Source organism: Mesoplodon mirus (assembly GCF_964341445.2).
Source record: "Mesoplodon mirus genome assembly, chromosome: 5".
In the NCBI taxonomy this organism is placed as follows: Eukaryota; Metazoa; Chordata; class Mammalia; order Artiodactyla; family Ziphiidae; genus Mesoplodon; species Mesoplodon mirus.
The window spans coordinates 102,783,885-102,805,456 of record NC_138980.1 but is presented as its reverse complement, the minus strand read 5'-3'; the positions used below and the strand labels follow the sequence as shown (position 1 = coordinate 102,805,456).

The 21,572-nt window shown below is 37.8% G+C and overlaps 1 protein-coding gene across 2 annotated transcripts in view; it reads left to right on the top strand.

The window, feature by feature from the left end:
* Positions 1 to 345: 345 nt before the first annotated feature.
* Positions 346 to 21,572, top strand: part of FAM174A (family with sequence similarity 174 member A) — a gene marked incomplete at its 3' end in the record, with an annotated part of 28,024 nt that continues 6,797 nt past the window's right edge. Inside the window, exons 1-2 of one of the 2 annotated variants that reach the window (XM_082621467.1) lie at positions 346 to 961; positions 15,762 to 15,900. In XM_082621467.1, coding sequence (XP_082477593.1) covers positions 522 to 961; positions 15,762 to 15,900 — 579 coding nt within the window. In that variant the 5' untranslated portion in view covers positions 346 to 521. Of the gene's footprint in view, positions 962 to 15,761; positions 15,901 to 21,572 lie in introns of those variants that run through there. The other variant, XM_082621466.1, reaches the window with a different exon arrangement.

The following is a 21,572-nucleotide window of genomic DNA, read 5'->3' as shown; positions in this document are numbered from 1 at the left end:
CCTAGAGGCAGGAAGTAACCTGTCTAAAATTTGTACCTGAGCTGAGGGAAACGTCAAGGCGGTCTTAATAAATGATTAGCTGTGTTTCTGCAGTTCTGCACCAACGAACTCAAATAATGAGCTTCCAATCTCTTATGGTTTCTTCATGCAAAGAGCTGCTGCACACTTTACACACCTTTTTTTTTGTTTACTTTCTTACTTGCGAGCCAACCACGGAGCTCTTCCACGCGCCTTCTGGCAGGGCGCGTGCGCAGATGGCCTTGCGCGCCTGACGTCACGGAACGCGCCAGCCCCAGCATGTTAGCAACCGAAAGCGTCCCTGGTAGCAGTGGCTGCTGAGATGTACGAAGTTCCGGTTCTCCCGGTAGCTGCAGCCGCTGACGCCTCTGCCACCTGCTGTGGCCGGGTTCCCTAGCCCGGGATTTGGTCACCCTTCGTTCTTCACTGCGCCCATGGTCCCACCTGGAGCCAGGGCGGCGGGCCCGGCAGCTCCCACGTGGTGAGAGGGCGGTCCGGGGAAAATGAAGGCGACGCACTGTAGCTGCTGCCTCAGCCACCTGCTCGCCTCCGCCCTCCTGCTATTGCTACTGCTGCCTGAGTGGAGAGGGCCCTTGGAGGTACTGCTGCAGGCGGCCGAGGCCGTGCCGGGCCCCAGGCCTCCGGACCGTGGACCGCGAACCCTGCCACCTCTGCCGTCCGGCCCCACAGCTGCCCAGTCCCCGGGCCGCGCTCCGGCCGTAGCCGAGGGACGACGGGGCGCCGAGGCCGTCAATAGCAGCACTCCCAGGGCGGGGCTTGCAGCAGAAGACCCAGGCGGGAAGGCGGGGGAAGAAGGCCCAGTGGGTGGCGTCCTCGCTGTGAGCCCCAACCCCGGCGACAAGCCCATGACCCAACGAGCCCTGACCGTGTTGATGGTGGTGAGTGGCGCGGTGCTGGTGTACTTCGTCGTCAGGACGGTCAGGTGAGGCGAAGCCTCGATGAGCCTCCCTTGCAGGCCTGAAATGGGCCATCTTTTGACCTGGCGTTGCCTTCTTCCCACCCCCCAGTATCATGGGTTCCTGCCTGAGTGAGAGACTGTGAGGATGAATGTCTTAAAAGCCTGTGGTACCTTTGGGAGTATTTAAACCACCAAGTAGTTGCTCCCTTTCATTTATAAGTTATAAATTAGTAGTACCGAACCTCTAAATCAATTTTTATTTGAGTAAATTAATAGTAATGCAGAATGACCTTATTATATGGGTACTTTATTTTATAAAACGTAAAAGAAGAAAAGTTCTTTTAGCAGTAGTTTCTTAGTGTTGACTTTTAACCCACCACCTTAGTAATTCGGTTGTATATGAAATTTCTTACATTCCACCTTTTTAACCGGGAATACTGACAATTTTGTATGATTCAATCTTTGTCATAGTCCCTATTAGAAACATCTAGCATTCTTTTGCATGGCACTAAATATTTCAATGCAAAGTGTTACCGGTTGCATGATAAGATGGAAAACTGATACCTGTGCCGGGGGGGGGGGGATGTCATAAATATGATCCTGTTTTAATATTGGTACTTATGTGTAATATCCTAACTATCCTATCCTGATTTTAAATTTACAAAAATTTGAATTAGTAAATGGTTAAATTTGATATCTTACACACAAAAAACCTTTGCAAAGTGAATTCATCTATAAATTTAAGTCATTCAAAAGTTGAAACTTACAAATGAATAGTTTTTTGAGCCTATTCTTACTACAGAATGTTAGATTATAGAATTACTTAAATTTCAGATTTGGTACAGATATGGACATGTAAATGATACCTTTCACTTTACATATGATGAAACTGACCTAGAAGACTAAAGTGGTTTAATTTGTGTCCCATGGAGTCTAATGACCATCTATGATTGTAAAATCCATTGTTTGCTTTGTTTGACTTTTTTTCCCATTAACGTGATGTCTGTGTCCTAAGACTATGATCAACCTTTTGATGAAGTAGACCAGGTCTTTATGTTGTACCAGGTTATGAGTAAAAGTAGAAGACTGTCACTTATTTTTCTACTCCTCTTAATGCCTTATCAAGTAGAAAAGGAATTATATAATTCAATTAGTGACACTTGTTACTGTTGTAAGTAACTTCCACTTGATACGTTCCGTTGTTACTGAAGTAAAGTTATTTTATGGCATCAATCATGATATTAAAATATTTCAACTATGTAGTAAGACTGATTTGGAAAATCTATAATAAAGCCTCTAACTGGGTTAGTTGGGGACCACCTCTCTGAAAAGTTGACATGCAGAGCCAAGACCTCACTGTTAAAAGGAGCCAGCCAAGAGAAGAGCTGAGGAAGCACTGTGTAGTTTCCTCCTGTATAAATACAGTAGAGGGTAGGTTTATAGGAATGCACTGGTTTGTTTTCTAAACTATTTCACATTTTTTCCTGTAACTGCCTACCCTCTACTATTTCATATATTTCTTTAAATGGATTTATTTAAACTGAAAGTTTCCTTTTAAACATATCTATTTATTATTTTGTGAACAGAAAACCAACATCCCTTGGCTTAAATAACCGATTGAAGAAGTACAGTGTAAGCCAGTGGTAGACATGTGGTCCAGGGAACCCTGGAGGGTGGGAGGGTTCTCTGAGACCTCTTCAGGGGATCTGCAAGATCAAAACTATTTTCAAAATAATACAGTCTAAGTTTATAGGGCACAAGAAGTTCATTGATACAGTTTCAAATTGCACATTGCAACTAGCTTTTAAGAAACTACCTCTTGTTGAGTTTTGGTGTACTATCAAAATAGCATAAACACCAGTATCTGAAAACACTATTAAAATGCACCTCCCTTTTCCAAGCTCATATCTACATGAACCTGGAGTTTCTTTATATCCTTCAACCAAACAACACATTGCAAATGATTGAAGGCAGAAGCAGATATGAAAATCTAGCTGTTTTCTATTTTCTCTCTTTTCATTTTCTATCTAGTTCTATCCATTTAAGCCAGACGTTAAAGGGATTTGAAAAAATCTAAATCTATGCCAATTTTCACCTTTTTCTGTTTTCTTTTTGATAACATATTTTTCACAAAAAAACTGTTAATATGTAGTGGATTTATTCTAATTTTAAAAAGCAAATGATATTTTAAAGTTTTCTTAGGTTTAATTAACATATTAATAATCCACATAATTGATATATATATAATCCACATATTTATAAGCTCTTTGGGGTCCTGAATAATTTTTAAGAACGGAAAGGAATTTTAAGATCAAAACATTTGAGAACCACTGATGGAAACAATATTATTTGAGTTATATACTGTTGGTTCACAAAACCCAGCAAATCCAGGCCCATTTTCTATTAAAGAGGAAGTTAGAAAATGAGGTGTTACAGACATATTACCACTAAACTGAGACTTTCTTCTTGATATAAAGAAATGTTAGAAGAAAATTGAAGCAGTAATTACTTTTCCCTCTATATAATTGTTAGCTAATACTGTCTGTATATTTCCTATAAATATCCAGAGTATCCTAAGTATTATGTTTCATACACATATAAATAACGGGTCTGATGATAACTTTTTGGGGATGATCATTTTTCATTTTGTTTCCACCTTATGTATAATCTTATATATAATTGTTTATCGCCATTGATTTTCTACATTTCTGTAAAGCTCTGAAGGGTACAGTCTTTTCAGTCTGATTCTGTTGGATGACTCACTAATATTGTGTGTTAACAGCCAAATTCTGAACCTATGGCTAAGAAAAACTGGACTCTTTAACCAGCATCTAGTACATTCATTTAGTCCAAGTCCTAAATTTAGTTGGCCACCTGATGTCCAAAGCTTGACTGATGCTAACAATGTCTGGGCAATGTTCAGAACTTATGCTTTTTGCTTCCAGATTATGGGATGAAAACTATTCATTTTGGTGAATGCCTATTTTGACCCCCCAACTTCCAAAATAGTTGTGACAACACAGCAGCATTATTTATTTGTGCCAAGGGGGAAGAATGGGCCAAAATCATCATTTCATTAACTGATATGTGAAAACACTGAGAATATTTTACTTGTTAAGTACTTGAAGTCCATGAAATGTCCATATTGTTTTACTTTAATCTAATTCAGTTATAATGAACATGTAACTAGAGATAACTTCCCCTTTGAGTCTGGAAATATTCCAAAGAACAATTAGATTCTCTCTGTAGAAATTGAAATATATATAGAGAGAGAAGGAACAGAGTAGGCTTCCTAAGATTAATACATAGTCTTTATGAGAAGAGGCTCATTGTCTGTCTCATTCTATATTATATCCCCAGTGCTGAACGTTATGTACAAAATAGGGTAGGCACTGAGTAAGTAGTTGCCTAATGAATGAGTGTTCTTAGTTCTTGTCGGGGATCAGTGCGAGTCTGGGGAAGACTCAAAAACATGAGAACAAAGGCTATTTACTTATCTTTTTTTTTTTTTTTTTTTTTTGCGGTACACGGGCCTTTCACTGTTGTGGCCTCTCTCGTTGCAGAGCACAGGCTCCGGACGCACAGGCTCAGTGGCCATGGCTCACGGGCCCAGCCGCTCCGCGGCATGCGGGATCTTCCCAGACTGGGGCACGAACCCGTGTCCCCTGCATCGGCAGGCGGATTCCCAACCACTGCGCCACCAAGGAAGCCCTACTTATCATTTTTTATCCAAGGCTAAGTAGAGTGTTTGCCCTCAGACATTTAGTAAATGAACTAAGTTTGATTAGACTGAGAAAATAAATGTTTGGGTAGGGAAAACAGTTATTTTATTACGTTTTTCAAAAGAAATAACATTCCCCATCTTTCTCCTCCTGTACACTTTTCCTTTCATGCTTCATTCTAATATTAAAGGAATATTAGATTACTGCTCCTATCAGTTACTATTTTAGTTAAACACATAGAACAAGCCTGGCTAACTTAAACTAATGGGGATTTACTGGAAGAATGTTGAGATCTCAGAAAGTCAAAGAGAAACTGGAGAATCGGTTCTGGGAACAGGCAGAAACTGAGTCAGCTTAGGAGACAAGACATCAAAATACCACACAGGTTTCTTTGCAGGAACATACCATTGTATAGATATGCAGTAGTTTTCAGTCTCTTTGTCCCTCAGCTTAGGAATCAAATTCCATGGAAGGAGAAATAAATTAAGTCTATCTGTTGGCAGAGGTGGTGGGAATCTTAATTATCATCTCACCTGACTGTTTATTGTGGTAGAGATACTACCAATAAAGGAATATGGGTGCAAAAAGGAAAAGAATACCATCACCAAAACAACATATTTACACCTCCCTGATCCATCTTTGCTCTAGGAATCAAGGAGGAATATAAACTATTCATACCCACCTTGCTAGATATTTTTTAGCCAAGCAGTTTAAAACACCAGTCCCTATGAGTGGCTCAGAAAGTGTCATGCAATTTGACCAGCAGTCTGTAAGGTCACTAATCACCTCCAAGCTACCAGATGTTCTTTATTCTACCAGAAGGGTCTTTATTCTGAATAGCTCTACTGCATTTGATACCAATCATTTAATTCTTCAGTAATTTTCCTCTATTGGCTTCTGTTCCTTTTTACTATTTTAACACCTTTTCAGTATAGTCTTATGGGAAGTCAGACTTTCTGAGTTCTAATCCCAAGAGCTGTGTACTCTTGAGTAAGTTACACAGCAGCTCTAAAGTTCAGCTCAGGTTTTGTAAAATAGAGAAAATGATAGTATTTACCAGAACGGATTGTTTCAAGGACCTATACCAAGTTCCTGGCACATAATAACTGCTCAATGAATTTTACTAGTGATAATGATTATTATTTTTCTTATCACTCTTTTCTGATCTCTTCCATGGATCTTTTCCATTTTCTCTTATAATAAGGACAAAATCTAGGCTTCTGAGAGTGCTTCTTTTTATTTATTTATTTATTTATTTATTTATTTATTTATTTGTAATTGAATGAAAGATTCCTTAAATTCTATAGTGATTTACAATTTTCAAAAGTTTCACACAGATGATTTCGTGCTTCTAAAGCTATCTCTTTAGTCTGTTCTTCTACATATGATAATAGAGTTTTCTGTATTTAAGCAATATTTATCAGGTGCAGTTCTGGGAGATAAAAGTAATGAGGTTAATTTGTTGGGGAATTTGGGCCAGGGTAGTGGTCCCCAACCTTTTTCGTGCCATGCCTCACTTAGAAATTGATATTCATGTAGGGTAAGTGCTTGAGACTATTTTCCCTGATCTCTGTCTACCTTGGACCCTGTTAGCTACTCCAAAGGGCTAAGGAGATCTTTGTTTTGGCAGATCAGTAAACCATTTGTGTGTATGACACAGTGGTTGGTAAGTGTTTATAGAATGGTGCTGAATGTGGACTATATGTAAAGAAGTAGTTGGACAAGTTATCATATGGGCCACCTTTAAATCCAGATTCTTAAAATGAAGAGAATCATAAGGAAACATACAAGTGGGTGATGGAACACTGGTAACCTAACTCAGAGAAGCTAGGATGCTCAATGCCCTTATCAGTTACAAGGTTTTTACCTGTGAGTAATAGAATATCCAATTAAATGTGACTTTAACATAAGGACATGTTTGTAGTTGTATCTTATCATGAATATGAGCAGGCTTAGCCTTAGTTCAGTGACTTTGTGAGATTATCAAGGATTCTGGCTTTTTCTTTCCTTGTCTCACCATGACATGGCTACCTCAGCTTTAAGCATTATGTTCCCACAAAATAGTATCTCAAATAGGAAAGAGGGAAGTGGGTCTGAAAAGAGGCCTTCTCTTCCTATGTTCTTTTTTTATCAAGGAGAAAAATCTTTCCCAGAAACCCCACTACTTGAGTTAACCCCTTCTCTCTCATTTGTCTGAACTGCTTCATCTACTTAGCCCTAGACAATGACTGGCAAAAGGGAAATTATATTTTCATGATTGGTTGCACCAATTATTATGATCATAATGTATCTCTTAGGGCTGGGCTCAGTTGCTGTCTAACCAAAATCATGGTACTGTTAAGGCAGAAGAGAGTTTACTTTAGGATAAACAAAAAGCAAATACTGTTACGGTGATCAAAACTAAGAGGTGGCCTAACCAGAAGATCATAAATGTACTTATTATTGTAAGTAGCTACCAAGTCATTACTTTTTACCATGAAAGGATGAACCAGAAAATGCAATTCACTTAAAACAATATATCCAGACTGGTATAATGTAAGATCATTGTGTAAGGGATCAGAAGACTGTTTGGTAGCTAATTTTGGACGTTGGTTAGAATTACTTTGAATCATTAGGAAGACAGTATAGCTTAATGTTTAAGAACCTAGACTTGGGAATCAAACTGCTTGTATTTGAATCCTAGCTCTACCATTTACTGTCCCAAATTTAATTTGTCCTGAGCTTTGACTTTCTTTGTTTAGAATGAGGATACTTATAGGATTGTTGTGAGGATTACATCAGGTAATGCTTGCAAGCTGCTTAGCTCAATGCCTGATACATGTGCACACTCGGTAAATAGTAATATTCTTAGTGAAATTTTTCTGTATCTAGAATTGCTATTGTAATATATTTGGGGGGTTTTATAGTATTTTCTGTAAAAAAAATGTATTTCCCCCATACCATACTCTGTGGTATCCGACCTTTTAAACTATAATCAGCAAGAGATTAGTTCTGACAAGGCTAGAGATGGAGTGGGAGCAAGGGGAAAAAAGGAGGTTGTAAGAGAAATCTGCTAGAGTGTTGGTCATAGAGCCAGTCAAAGGTGAGGCGGGATGAATCTTAGAGGCGCTGGTTTGTAAATAAGACTTTAAAGTCAGTTGGGGAATAAACCCATGCTGAACTGTTAGAGGTGGAGGTCAGGAGAATTATCAGTCTTCACATCCCAAATTCTAGGGCCTAAAAGAGAACACTAGGAAATCTATATAAAGACAAAGAGGAAAGATGAGAAGGGAGCTATGTGCTGTGCACCTTCATGTAGGATACTTCATAGCTAAGCTATATGACATTTACTTAAGGTTTACTTTACCTGGGGATATCCACCAGAATACCATCAAATGGGAGACAAATCTAAACACAAGAACTGATCGTACACTGAATTACAAGGAGCTTGTTTAGAAAAGGGGTCTATCAGAGAAAGCAACATTGCAATAACCTAAACATAGATAAACATGCATTTGATCTTTTCTTTTTTAACTTTTAGGTATTAGCAGTGAACATGTTATGGGAGATGAAGAGTGGCAGGATAGATACCATGCTGGGGAATCTTCTGTTTCGTGCTGCACTTGGTCAAGCTTGTGATAGTGACAGAGCCTGGTAACTTATAAGCCAATAGAGAGGACCCAAGAATAATTATGAAAAGAAGCCAAAAAGATTCAAAAGTTCAGTAGTCTATCAACTTGGGGTCAATAACTCATGACAGCACCATTGCTTTACATTAAAGTGGTATAATTACAATGATCCTTGAGAGATGAAAAAGAGTAGAATTAACTCATTTTATCCTATATATTAAGGCATGGATAGCTCTAGTGTTGGATATGGCTCCATGTAGAATGCTGAGATTTTAAAAGAAAAACAATAGTTTGGCTTTTGAAAGGATAAACTTCAATTATTTAGTGTGTAAATGAAGAATAACTACATGTTATAATATGGTAAATTTACATACCCAAAAGATAAAAATGGAACTCCACAGCACAGGATACAAGCTGAATATTGGTGATTCTAATTGAGGTAGCATATGAGAATCACTTGGGCTAAAGCAGGTGGGCAAATCTACCTAAAACATCCTAAATGAGTGTCTTAGAGGTCCTGGAGTGAATGCATGTTTAATATGCTTAATTATTCTAGCACTGTGTGTGTGGGTGTGTGTGTGGGTGTGTGTGTGTGTCCTGAGCCAGGGGACCATTACCCAAATTACAATTTAAAAATTGGCTAGATCCCTTAGGTTTTGCTGTTGTATGGCTCTGGAGATGGTGTTCTTTCAGGCTTCTCTTATACGAGAGGGATGATTTGCATATAAAATTGTAGGTGTCTTTGTTATACAGAGAACATGCAAGACCTATTGTGAATCTGAATATTTCAGTTAAATAATTTAACAGATATTTATTAGGCATATGTTTTTTTTGCTTTTTTGTTTTTTTTGTTTTTTGCGGTACTTGGGCCTCTCACCGCTGCGGCCTCTCCCACAGGCTCCGGATGCGCAGGCTCAGCGGCCATGGCTCACGGGCCCAGCCGCCCCACGGCATGCGGCATCCTCCGGGACCGGGGCACAAACCCGTGTCCCCTGCATCGGCAGGCAGACCCCCAAACACTGCGCCACCAGGGAAGCCCTAGGCATATGCTTTATGCCAGTCCTTGTGTGCTGTAGGCAGAGCGATAAGAACAGATCTAATTCCTATTCCCATGAAAGTAATGGTCTAATAGGGAAGATAAAAAATTACAAAAATAAGAGTGCAAGTACATCTTTGATAAGTTCTTCAAAGGATATGTGCATGGGTGGTATGGAAGCCAATAATAGGTGCTTGTGACCTAGCTGGGTCACAAGGGAAGCCTTCCTTGTAAAATGAATAGGCAGTACCACAGCAATACTGTGGTGCCAATGTCAGAGAAAGCATAGCTATTATGAGGGAGTGAGGGAAGGCTTTGTCAATGGAGTATAGAAAGTGAAGTAGAATGTAGAGTCAAGAGCAAGGTGAGGCTAGAGGGAAAAGTATGAGCCATCCTGTGTTGAACTTTATAGGCCTTATTACAGAATCATTTACTGCCAAGCAGTAGGAAACCACTGGTAATTTTAGAGGGGAGATTGGTAAGTGACCAGAGTAGACAGAGGTAGACAGTTATAAAGCTATTTTAATAATTAAGGCAATAGATAGTAGCAGTGGTAAGCACTATAAGTGAACTTCAGTGATTCTCAGGAAGTTCAGTCAATTGGACTTTGTGATTGTGGCAGCCATGGAGGTACACTGATCAAACCTCCCTTTAAGAGACCCTGCTGTGGGGATAGCCTCTAGTTTCCACAGCTTTGGATCTGTCACAGCATGCATGCCAGTGCCATGATTCCTAGACCTGCTTCCAGCCAATGATTGAATGTAGCCAAATCTGGTCATCGTGACTGAAAGAGGACTCCCTTCTCTAATAGGCAAGCTTTGCTTAAGGACATACCATTGGTCTGGTCCAAACTTTCTCAGAATTGCATTGCACTGGTACTGCTGTTCCTATCCTGTCATCCTTTCTACTCTCACAGGTGTCAGACCTGTATCACCCTCTGTAGGATTTCCTCCTCGTCTCCAGCTCCCTCCCTCTTTATCCTTCAGAAGCCTTTCCCTTGATAAATCCTCTGCATACTGTATTAGTTTGCCAGGGCTGCTATAACAAAGTACCACAAACTAGGTGAACTTAACAAAATTTTATCACATCATGGTTTTGGAGGCTAGACATTCGAAATCAAGGTATTGGCAGTGTCGGTTTCTTCTGAGAGTTATGAGGGAGTGTTCTGGACTGAATGTTTACATCCCCCCCCCCGCAAAGAATTCATATGTGACTGTACTTGAAGATAAAGCCTGTGAGGAGGCAAAAAAGGTTAAATGAGGTCATAGGGGAGGGGCCCTCTCTAATAGAGCCGATCCCTTATAAGAAAAGGAAAAGACTCCAGATTGCTCTCTTTCTCTTCCTTTACACCCAAAGAAGAGATCATGTGAGCACACAGTGAAATGACAGCTGCCGACAAGCCAAGGGAAGATGCCTCAGAATGAAACCTGTCTTTCAGATACCTTTATCTTAGACTTCCCAGCCACAGAATGGTGATAAATAAATTTCTGTTGTTTAAGCCATCAAAACTATGGTATTTTGTTATGACAAACTGAGCAGACTAATACAGAGAAGGTTCTGTTCCAGGTCTCTCTCCTTGGCTTTTAGATGGGCCATCTTCATGATCACTTGATGTTCTCTCTGTATCCATATCTGTCTCCAAATTTCATCTTTTTGTAAGGACACTGGTCATGTTGGAGTAGGGCTCATTCTGATGACTTCATTTTAACTTGACTAACTCTGTGAAGACCCTGTTTTCAAACAACACCACATTCTGAGCAACTAAGGATTAGGATTTCAACATATGAATGTTCAGGGGCCACAATTCAACTCATAACATACTCATCTCTTACTGGTGTCTGCTTCTTGAAAAACGTGACATTTCAGTGATGGATTAGGTTTGGTGAATGGGAGATGAAGATGAGAGAGATTTCAGATAAAATAATTTTTACTGTGTGTTATATATTGGGTTGAATTTCTTCATGAAAATCATAGACAACTAAAATTGTGGCTCACCAATTTTTATTAAGTTATGTCTCAGTGCAAAAAAAATGAGTTCCAAAACCATTCTTGATCAGTAATTCACTTTTCTTGCCAAAAAAAGTCAAGGCACACAAATTCTGTATCATTAGTCGTACCTTTATTAAGATTTACTCTGCTTTATCATTGTGCCTAATCATATAGGAGAGTGTATGTCTATAAAATATACACTAAATACTATATTCCTCAGTCAGTTTTGAATGCATAATAGAAGAAATTAAGGAATAATATTACTTATATAATTCCTTACTTAATAATACCCTACAGGCATTCAGTTAAAACAAGAATATCAGATCGGTACAGCAAGTTACAGCAGGTTACATTGATTGGTTTTCTTCCTTTCACAGAGTAGTAAAATGAAATGGAGTTTTATTCTGTTGTGTTTATTTTATGTGGCATCATACATTTTTACATAAAATTTTATCAACCTTACTTAGTAGTTTAGTTTTAGTTTTCTACTGTAGCTTTTACATGTTATTTAAACAGAAATAATTCTTACCGACCTGAGTATAATGGAACATAGAGGAATCTGCATCTATTTTAGACAGCTATTTGAATAATAACTTGAATACCTGGAAGGTATCTGATCAAGATCATTTACCTGTGATTGCCATGTGATGAATGAATATAATTCAATATAATAACAAACCATATTGCTATTTTCTTTTGCCTTCTTAGGCTTCCATATTTTCCTCTCTACACATTTATAGATAAAGTCCCAATTTTTTTGTTAACTGAAGAGCCAACAAAATTTTTTTTCAGGTTGCAGTTATGCATTTACTATGTCTGGTAGAAAACTGTGCATATCTATGATTATATGTATGTAGTTATTAACATACATGGACAAATTGGGCATCATGAGCTTAATGAAAACATTAATTTGTAGGAAAAGAGCCATAGCTGTTAAAATTGCATGAATTTTAAATCCTCCTCTTTTGTTTAAAAATAATGTACACTGCATATTAAAAAATGGAAGTAGCCTTTTTACTTAAAGTTTCAGTATATTTTTATGTGTATTGTATTTTTCACTTCATGTTTATTAGTATTTTAAGTAGGCGGTTCATTGAATCAGCCCAATAATTTTAAAGCTTTATAAGTGTTCCTGGCTTTCCCTGAGAAAAATCACTGCATATGGATGTGTTTTATTATATTTGATGTTTTTATGGCCATAAAGCTGTCATGACCATGTAGCCATCACCGCCTATGTCCTTGGACTTAGGAAAGACATTCTTAGGGAAGTTGCATTTCAAGTTTAAATTCTATTTAACAATATATAGTTTTTTATTTGACTTATTGTATGAATTAGTGACATTTACCAAAATACTAAATTCATTTTAACTGAACTGCATTCCCCTATTTATTTGGTGCCTGAGAGTACACAGTCTTTGCATATGAAGTAGGTTCTTATTAAAGAGTTTGGATTCAGAAGGTGGTATTTATATACACGTTAAAAGACAGTAGAAGCTGAAATAAATGATAAAATGCTCACACCAATGCAGTCAAATGTTTAAACAGAAAGAGAAAACAGCGTTGTTGGGCAGATTAGATTAGCCACTCACTGAAAGATTGGAAAATCATTCAAGGTATGATGATGACCTTGGAAGTGGAGAAGAGTGTCAGCTGAGATAAATGTCAAAAGTCCTTAAACTCTATGTTCATATCATTTCCTTTTTAAAGACTTGGCAAGGTATCCTGTGACTGACAATGACCTGGTTATTAACATATTGACTATTTGATATGTAATATGTGACTTGAAAGAATCTAGTTTATTTCCAAAAATAATTTCACATGACTGAAAATGCCAGAATGTTTGGAAGCCATATGGTTTAGAAAGTTGAGCAACAGACTGGCAAAAAGGAAGAGAAGAAATTATGACTCTGAATATTCTTAACTTAAGCTGCCAAGTGGCTTCACTCATTCTTATGTATTCACTTTTTAAAATCAAAGCAATGCGTGCAAATGTTATTAAATCTTGTGGTTTAAAAAGACCAATAGTGAACTATAATTCCCCTATACCTTTCTATTCCTACTTCCAGTGTCAGTACTTCTATCATTTCTGTTCTTAGTTCTTCTGTGAATTACTTTCATAAGTCTAAATCAGAGATTGGCAAACTGACCCATAGGCCATATCCAGTCTGCTGACCTGTTTTTTCTAAGGCCTATGATCCAAGAATGTGTCTTACACTTTTAAAGCGTTGTAAAAAATCAAAATAATAACTGAAGAAGTTAAGATGAATGTGTGACAGAGACCATATGTGATGTACAGTGCCTAAAATATTTACTGTCTGATCCTTTACAGAAAAAAGTTTAGATCTCTGGTCTACATAAGGTATGTGTGTATGTGTATGTTTATCAGCATACACACATATTCAATGCATAGAAACATGCACACATATATATACTTGTAAATTTAACAACCTAAACACACGTAATTTTTCACTATATAAAGACAGGCTTATACTTCATACCATCACCAGTTCTACCTCATTTTTGCCAGTTATTAGTATTAACTCTTTCACTGGTTATATTTGTAGCTTTAAATACTATACTTAAACCTCGGTTTCCTTTTCTACCATCTTTGGGTGGGCATATACAATAGATTTTTAGGCAGTGATTAGTGGAAATTATCTCGATTTTTACCTAAAGTTAGTAATATTTTGTAAATTTTGATCACTCAGCCAGGTACTTTATACTCAGAAGCTAGCACAATGCCTGATGCTTAGTAAGCCTCAACTATTTCTTAGTAAGGCTCAAATATATATACACACACGGGACAGTTTGTCTCCTAGGGGTCCCCACTATCATTTTTACAGAGGCTCGTATTGCTCTATACTTGGTGCTATAGTTGTAGTATTTCTTATCACACTTATTACCTCATACAAAGTGAATCAGAATTTAAGTAAACTTATTTGTTATTACTTGCTATCTTCTGTTTTGTTTTTAAACTCCCATAGATACTTGTGTGAAACATTTTTCTGTGTGTATAGAGTTGAGGTTGTTACGTTGGAGGTGATTTAGGCATTGATTTCAGGGTCAGATTTGGATCACTGAACTAGAATATGATGTCACTCAGACCCTCAACAAATATTTAAGGAGAATCTTAATCAGACACTGTGCTACAAAGTAGCAATACAGTGGTGAACATGATAGGCATGGCTTCTCCCCTCATGCAACTTAGTGGGAGAGACAGGCAAATAAACACTCAAATAAATACATACGTAGCACACATAAATGCAAATTGAGATAAATAATTCGAAGGAAAAGAACAAGTTATTAGAGAAGGAGACAGTAGGGTTCTAAATCTTGAGACGTCTTCATATATATACAGATAATAGTCAAATATTAAAATATTAAATATTAATAATAATATTTATATTATTTATATTATATATTATAATATATTATTATTAAAATATTTTCCCTCCTCTAGAGCAGTAGTTCTCAAACTTTAGTTTGCATCAGACTCACAAGGAGTGGTTGTTCAAACACTGGTTTCTGGGCCCCAAATTCAGTTTCTTACTCAGTAGGTCCGGGTGGGCATGAGGATTTGCATTTCTAATAAGCCCCTAGATGACTGTGATTCTGCTGATCCAGAGAACCACACTTCAAGAACCATTGATCTAGGATAGTGGCTTTCAGTACATTGGAGACACTTGTAGAACGTTAATAAGCTATTGATGCCTAGTTCCTATCCCTGGAAATTATAATTTAATTGTATGGCGATACGGCCCGAGTAAGGAGCTTTTTAAAATACCCTAGGTGGGGCCTCCCTGGTGGCGCAGTGGTTGAGAGTCCGCCTGCCGATGCAGGGGATACGGGTTCGTGCCCCGGTCTGGGAGGATCCCATATGCCGCGGAGCGGCTGGGCCCGTGAGCCATGGCCGCTGGGCCTGCGCATCCGGAGCCTGTGCTCCGCAACGGGGGAGGCCACAACAGTGAGAGGCCCGCATACCGCAAAAAAAAAAAAAAAAAAAAAAAAAATACCCTAGGTGATTCTGATATGCAGCCAGGAGTGTACCTAGTCTAGAACTGGAGTGCATATATACATACAGTTTCATAGTGGGGCAGAAAGTACCTAACACTGCACAGTGGTAAGAAGGCATGGAGGAGATGGGAAAAAGGCTGGAACATAAGCCTTCAGTAAAACTATTGTACCAGAACTATGACTTGAGGGATTATCTGTCAACATTATATGGTGACAGAAAGAGAAGAAGGTATGTCAGAAGAAATGGTGATGGCACAAACATACAGGAGTAGCTTTTGTTTAATTAATAATCCTAGGTGGTAAATTGGTTTCGTTTCTGAAATATAACCATTCTGATATTGAATGCCTCCAATGTCAGAAACTGAGATAATTTATTTTTAGTTTACAAGTAAGTATAAAGATCATCTATACCACATTCAAATAATTTTTATTCATTAATATGTTCTATTTAATAGGATGAGAAGAAGAAACCGAAAGACTAGGAGATACGGAGTTTTGGACACTAACATAGAAAACATGGAATTGACACCTTTAGAACAAGATGATGAGGAGGATGATAACACATTGTTTGATGTCAATCATCCTCGAAGGTAAGTGTTGAGCAGTTTAATGCCATGAGTCAGGAGGTACTTTGACAAGTAAACTGAAAAAATAAAGTAGAATTTCATTTAACAGTTTGTATCCTAAATGATTATTTTCAGTTCTGTTTAATGAAGTTCTTTGTGATACCCAACCAATAGCTCACATTCGCATTGCTTTGCTAAAAGAGATGTAAACAATAGAATATCATCCCCCAAAGAAATCATTATTGTAGATCTCCTTGAAGAGCTTGGTCCTTTTCCTTTTAACTGCTGCATAATAATAATTGTGTGTGTGTGTATGTGTGTGTGTGTGAGAGTGAGAGAGAGAGAGAGAGAGAGACAGAGACAGAGACAGAGAGAGATTAGTAAACTTGATTTTCTTTTTGCATTCTGAAAATATTTTGGTTTTAGTCTGGGTTATTCTATTTGTAAACAGTGTTTTCGGCAGAAATGTGGGACTAATGGTCAGTGGTCTGACAGTGTGGCTATAACGTCTATTCTCAAATCTATTCTCACTGAGTGTTAAGATCTTTCCTAAAAGGTTTGGATAAACAAAGTTATATGGATATAGACTAGTTTCAATGCAAATGGAATGAGGAAAGGAGGCAATAAAGGTTCCACTCAATAGGGAAAGACATGATGGAATAGAGGAGGAATTAGTTGGATGAAGGAAAACTGGAGTCCAGAATCAGGTACATATAGAAAGAGAACAGGAATCTGGGGGTTAAAAAAAAGACTCAACAAAAATTGGGCTATTAAATCAAATACATATGAGCTTTTAATTGCTGGTAATTCATTCATTTAATAAAAATACATTCATGAAATGCTATAAAATAGTATTAGAGACCTGATATATAAACATGAACAAAACAACTGTATTTGTTCATTAGGGATTCAGTCTCTTAGTGAAAATAAACATTAATAGAATACATAAAAATGTTTTTATTTAGAATATTCTAAAGTTTATTTAGAACATTCAAACATACCCCCTGAAAGGTCTTAAATTGCCTATAAAGTACTGTACAATGCCCATTAAGTCTAATATTGCCAGTTGTTGACTGCTTCTTTAGGTGTGAACCTGATGAAGTTGCTTGCGTGCATTTAGGAGCCACTGTGTGTAATAGATACTCATCTTTACACACTAGATTGACAGTAATTGTGAAATACAGTTGGGAACTAAGACTGACTGAGGGAACACCTCACCATTTCTCTCATCTTGGGCTCACCCTACAGAAGGTGTTCATTGAGGAGGATGGGGGGGTGAAGTCTCACTTTTTATATAATTATTTCCCTTTAATTTTCAGCAAAGTTTTTATAGTATTTTAAAAGTGTGGTATTTGTAGTATTTTAAAAAGCTAAATGCATATGAGGTACCTCTTCTGTACACACACAGAAAGGGAACACAAAAAGGAAGCTGTTGACTTAGGAAGTCAGGGTTGTTTCCAAAGAGGAACTGAATTTGAAGCCCAGTTTGTCTATTTTAAGTGTGCTTGACAGTCAGAAGCAACCACCCAGAGCTTAGTAGTTGTGAAAAATGATAGTTGTTCAGAATGCAAGCAGCAGAAAATGTCTGGAATGCAGCCTGTTGTGTGTGCACATGCAAGGTGTTATACCTGGGGATCAGTTGTGACAAGTCATGGGAATGGGCAAGGTCTTTTTTTTTTAGGAAAATAGGAAGAATTTTTTTTTTTTTTTTTTCGGTACGCAGGCCTCTCACTGTTGTGGCCTACAGGCTCCAGACGCACGGGCTCAGCAGCCATGGCTCACGGGCCCAGCCACTCCGCGGCATGTGGGATCTTCCCGGACCGGGGCACGAACCCGTGTCCCCTGCATTGGCAGGCGGACTCTCAACCACTGTGCCACCAGGGAAGCCCGGAAGAATTTTGTAGTCTTTTAAGGAGTTTGGTAGTGCCCTGCTATCGTTGGAGAACTATTGATGCCACTTGACTGGAGTATATGTAATCAGATAACGAGATCTGTGTTGTAGTAGTGGCGAAAGTGGCCTAGGAGTGATGAAGAGGGACAGCACTAGGGAAGGTAGGAGGGGCATAAAGAAGGGGATAGTTTCCATGAGATATAGTTACCTGTAGCCATCTTTTATTCTGTATCTTGCTTCATCACAGACCTTTCTCCCATATTTATCCCTCTCTTATGCCCTGCTTCTCATGAATCTTGCATTCCATTAGGGTGCTAGACATTAATCAGAGTTACATAAACAGAGAAAGAATAAGAATGGGGTGGTGTGAGAACGTATAGTGGGAGCACAGAACACTTAACCAAAAACAAATGGTCCAGAAAAGCCTCTTGGAAGTACATGTAAACTGAGACTTGAGACATGAGTAAAAATTAGCTAAATGAAAGGTGGATACAGGGGCAGGAGTTGGAGACAGAACTGCAGTCACAAAGTACCAGAAGCAAAAGAGTATAGTATAGTGTATTCAAGAAACTCAAAAAAGTTATATATATGCTATATTAATATGTGTGAAATAAATGAATGGGTGGATGAATGATTTTTGAGCTTTGAATGCAAAAGGAAGAGGGTAAGGCAGAACAAAGAATCAGAAGGCAGGCTGTGATCCATGTTAATCAGTTAGAAATTATTCTACAGGTTACAAAGAGACACTTGGAAAAATTTAAGACAGGGAAAACAATCAAAGCTATAGTTCAAAGATTACTGTGCATAAATTGGAGAAGAGTAAGATAAGGAGTAAGGTGACCAGGAAGAAGACCCGTTAGATGGTACACGTACATGGGGTGGCCTGTGCTAGGTGATAGCAAGAGAAGTAGAGAGGAGTGAATTATTCAAGAGGCTTTGAAAGGTATTATCAACAAGATTTAGGTATTGTGTTTGGGGGGTGAAAGAGAGAGAAATGGTAATAATGGAGAAGCAAGTTTGGGCAGTAATGATAATGATAATAATATTGATAGTGAAATCAGCTTGAATTTTTTAGTATTATGATACCATTTACTTAAAAATCTTAGAATAAACTTTAACGTACATATGTCTAGATTAAGTAAGGAGAACAGCACATTGTTAAGTATACTTACCTATTCATTCATTCATTCATCCAATAAATGAATGATGTAGCAGCTAGTTTATACAGCAACTATTTAATGCCTGGCACTAGTCTAGGTGCTTGGAACACATTAAAGCAACAGAATAGAAAATAAAAATGTTTTAAATCCTGACTTTGTGAAGCTTAGCTTCTAGTGGGGAAGAGGTGAGATTGGGGGGTTGACAGTTCATTTTCATTTTTACTTTTCCTTCTATATACTTCTATGTTATTTGATATTTTTTCTTCAAAGAGCATATGTTCATACATTACTTAAAAAGAAAAAACTTTTTGTCTGGGAATAATTTCAAATCTACAGAAAAGTTATAGGAATAAAAATAGTACAAAGAGTATCCTAAACTTTTTATCTAGAATCACCTTTCCCTAACATTTTACTTTATTTGTTCTCTTGTGTTCTCTCTTTCACTCACATAATATAGATATGGAAGAATGCATCCCTCTCATCTTATATTTAAGTGATGTTCTGGTATTTCCTCATAATTAGATTCAGAGTATGCATTCTTGGTGGAAATACTACATAGATCTTTCTACATCCTTCTCAGGATATTGTATCTGGAGACACATAGTGTCCATCTGTCCTTCAGTAGCAGTGGTAATTGTGATGTACCTCTTCAAGGTTTTGTCTAATTTCTCTAGTATGCACTGTTTTTTTCCCCTTTGCAACTAATAAATAGACATTTTAAAATCATGTAAATATTTTGCTTATCATCAACATTTCCCCCTAGGTTTAGTACCCATTTGTTGTGATTCTTGCCTGATCTAATCTTCACTATGATAGTTGCAAAATAATGATTTTCCAACCACAACATTTCCTCCATATTTACCATTCAGCATGGACACTGTACTGTAAGCAAGAGCTTACCCTCATTTCTTCTTTTTCTACCTATCTGTGTGCCTATCTAACTACCTATCTATCTACTTAACTATCTATCTACTTATTGACATTATGGAATCATGATTTTCTCTTTTTTCAAAGGTTTATAATTCACTGATGTACTTGCCAGTGGGAGCCTCTTCAAGCTGGCTTCTGTGCACTTGTGACTTGCTCCCTTTTTTTTTTTAAGCACTTCCTTACATTTTGGCCTAACAAGGTGTTCCAGGCTCATTTTGTACCTACCCTGCTACAGCCATGGAATCAACCATTTCTCCAAGGAGGCCTAGTTCCTTTGGGTACTAGGTGAGCTCTTTGTTACTGGGCGTCCTTGCTTCTTGGCCCTGTCAGCAGACAAGCTTATGAAATGTATACATAAGCGCATGCGCGCGCGCACACACATGCACACACACACACACACACTTATACATGCATATTTGCATATATGTGCATACTTTAGATATTATTACTTCACACCTCCCATTCTACCATTCCAGTCTATCCACACTGGGTTCTTTCTTGCCTTCTTCCTTTTCCATAGTGTCATTTTTCTTGTTCATTGTGTTAAGAATGTCTCCCAGCAACATCAACACGTTTACTTCTTTGCTCAATCTTATAATAAAACTAATATAGTTTCAGAATCGCTTTGCCTAGAGCACTACAATAAACAGACCTACCAAGAAGAGTTTAGGATTTGTTTGCAGTTTTCTCCTCAGAGCCTCATCCTGTCCAGGACTGAGGGTAGTCAGATACAGTAAGTAATTTGGCTTAGTTCTTTTTTTTCTCCCCTCTTCTATGTGGTTGTAATAGTCATTTGAAATATAATTTAAGTCATTTGCTCGCTTCTGTTTTAGATTTATTCTGTCCTTCCCATTTTTATTGTTTTTTTTTTAATATGAAAAATACTAACATGCTTCCAAAAGTAAAAACTATACCAAAAAAATTTAAGAATATACACCCACTCACTCTCTGGTACACTCAGAGAAGTAGCACTCCCTCATATCCCTTCCACTCCATTCTTCCCATCTCACCCATTGTAGATAATCAACTTCATTATTTTCTGGTTTGTCCTCTTGTGGTTCTTTTGATGAAAGTTGGTTGGAATATGTTATTTCTTATGTTTTTCTTCTTTCTTACACAAGAGGTAGCATATAGTGTATATTCTTTTATATTTTTTGCTTGCGCTTAATAGTATCTCTTGTAAGTCATGCTACATAAGTTCATAGAGATTTTATTTTTCACAGCTACATAGTACTCCATGTTGTGTATGTATCATGATTTATTGAATCAATTGCCTATGCTCTGATGTTTAGGTAGTTTTCAATGATTTTGCAGTTACAAATTATACTGCAGTGAATAAACCTGCACATACATATTTTTATATTATTGGAGGTGTATGCTCAGGGTAAATTTATAGGAGTGGGATTATTATCAAAGGGTGTGAGGTCAGTTTTAACCATGAATATTGAGGGTGCCTATGATATCCCAGAGGACATAGCAAATTGGATGGATTCATTTTTTCACTAAGAGCAATGATAGACTATCTGCCATATATCCCCAGGCACTCTCCTAAGCTCTGGGGATATAGTGGTGAACAAAAATGGACAAAATGCCCAGCCTCATGTAGTTAACAATAGGTATACATACATAGGCCAGAAATACAGAACAAAGAAGTCTGAGCTAGACTTAGAATTCCCGATTATTGTTTTTTGACCTTGCTAAAACCAGAGGTAATGCTCT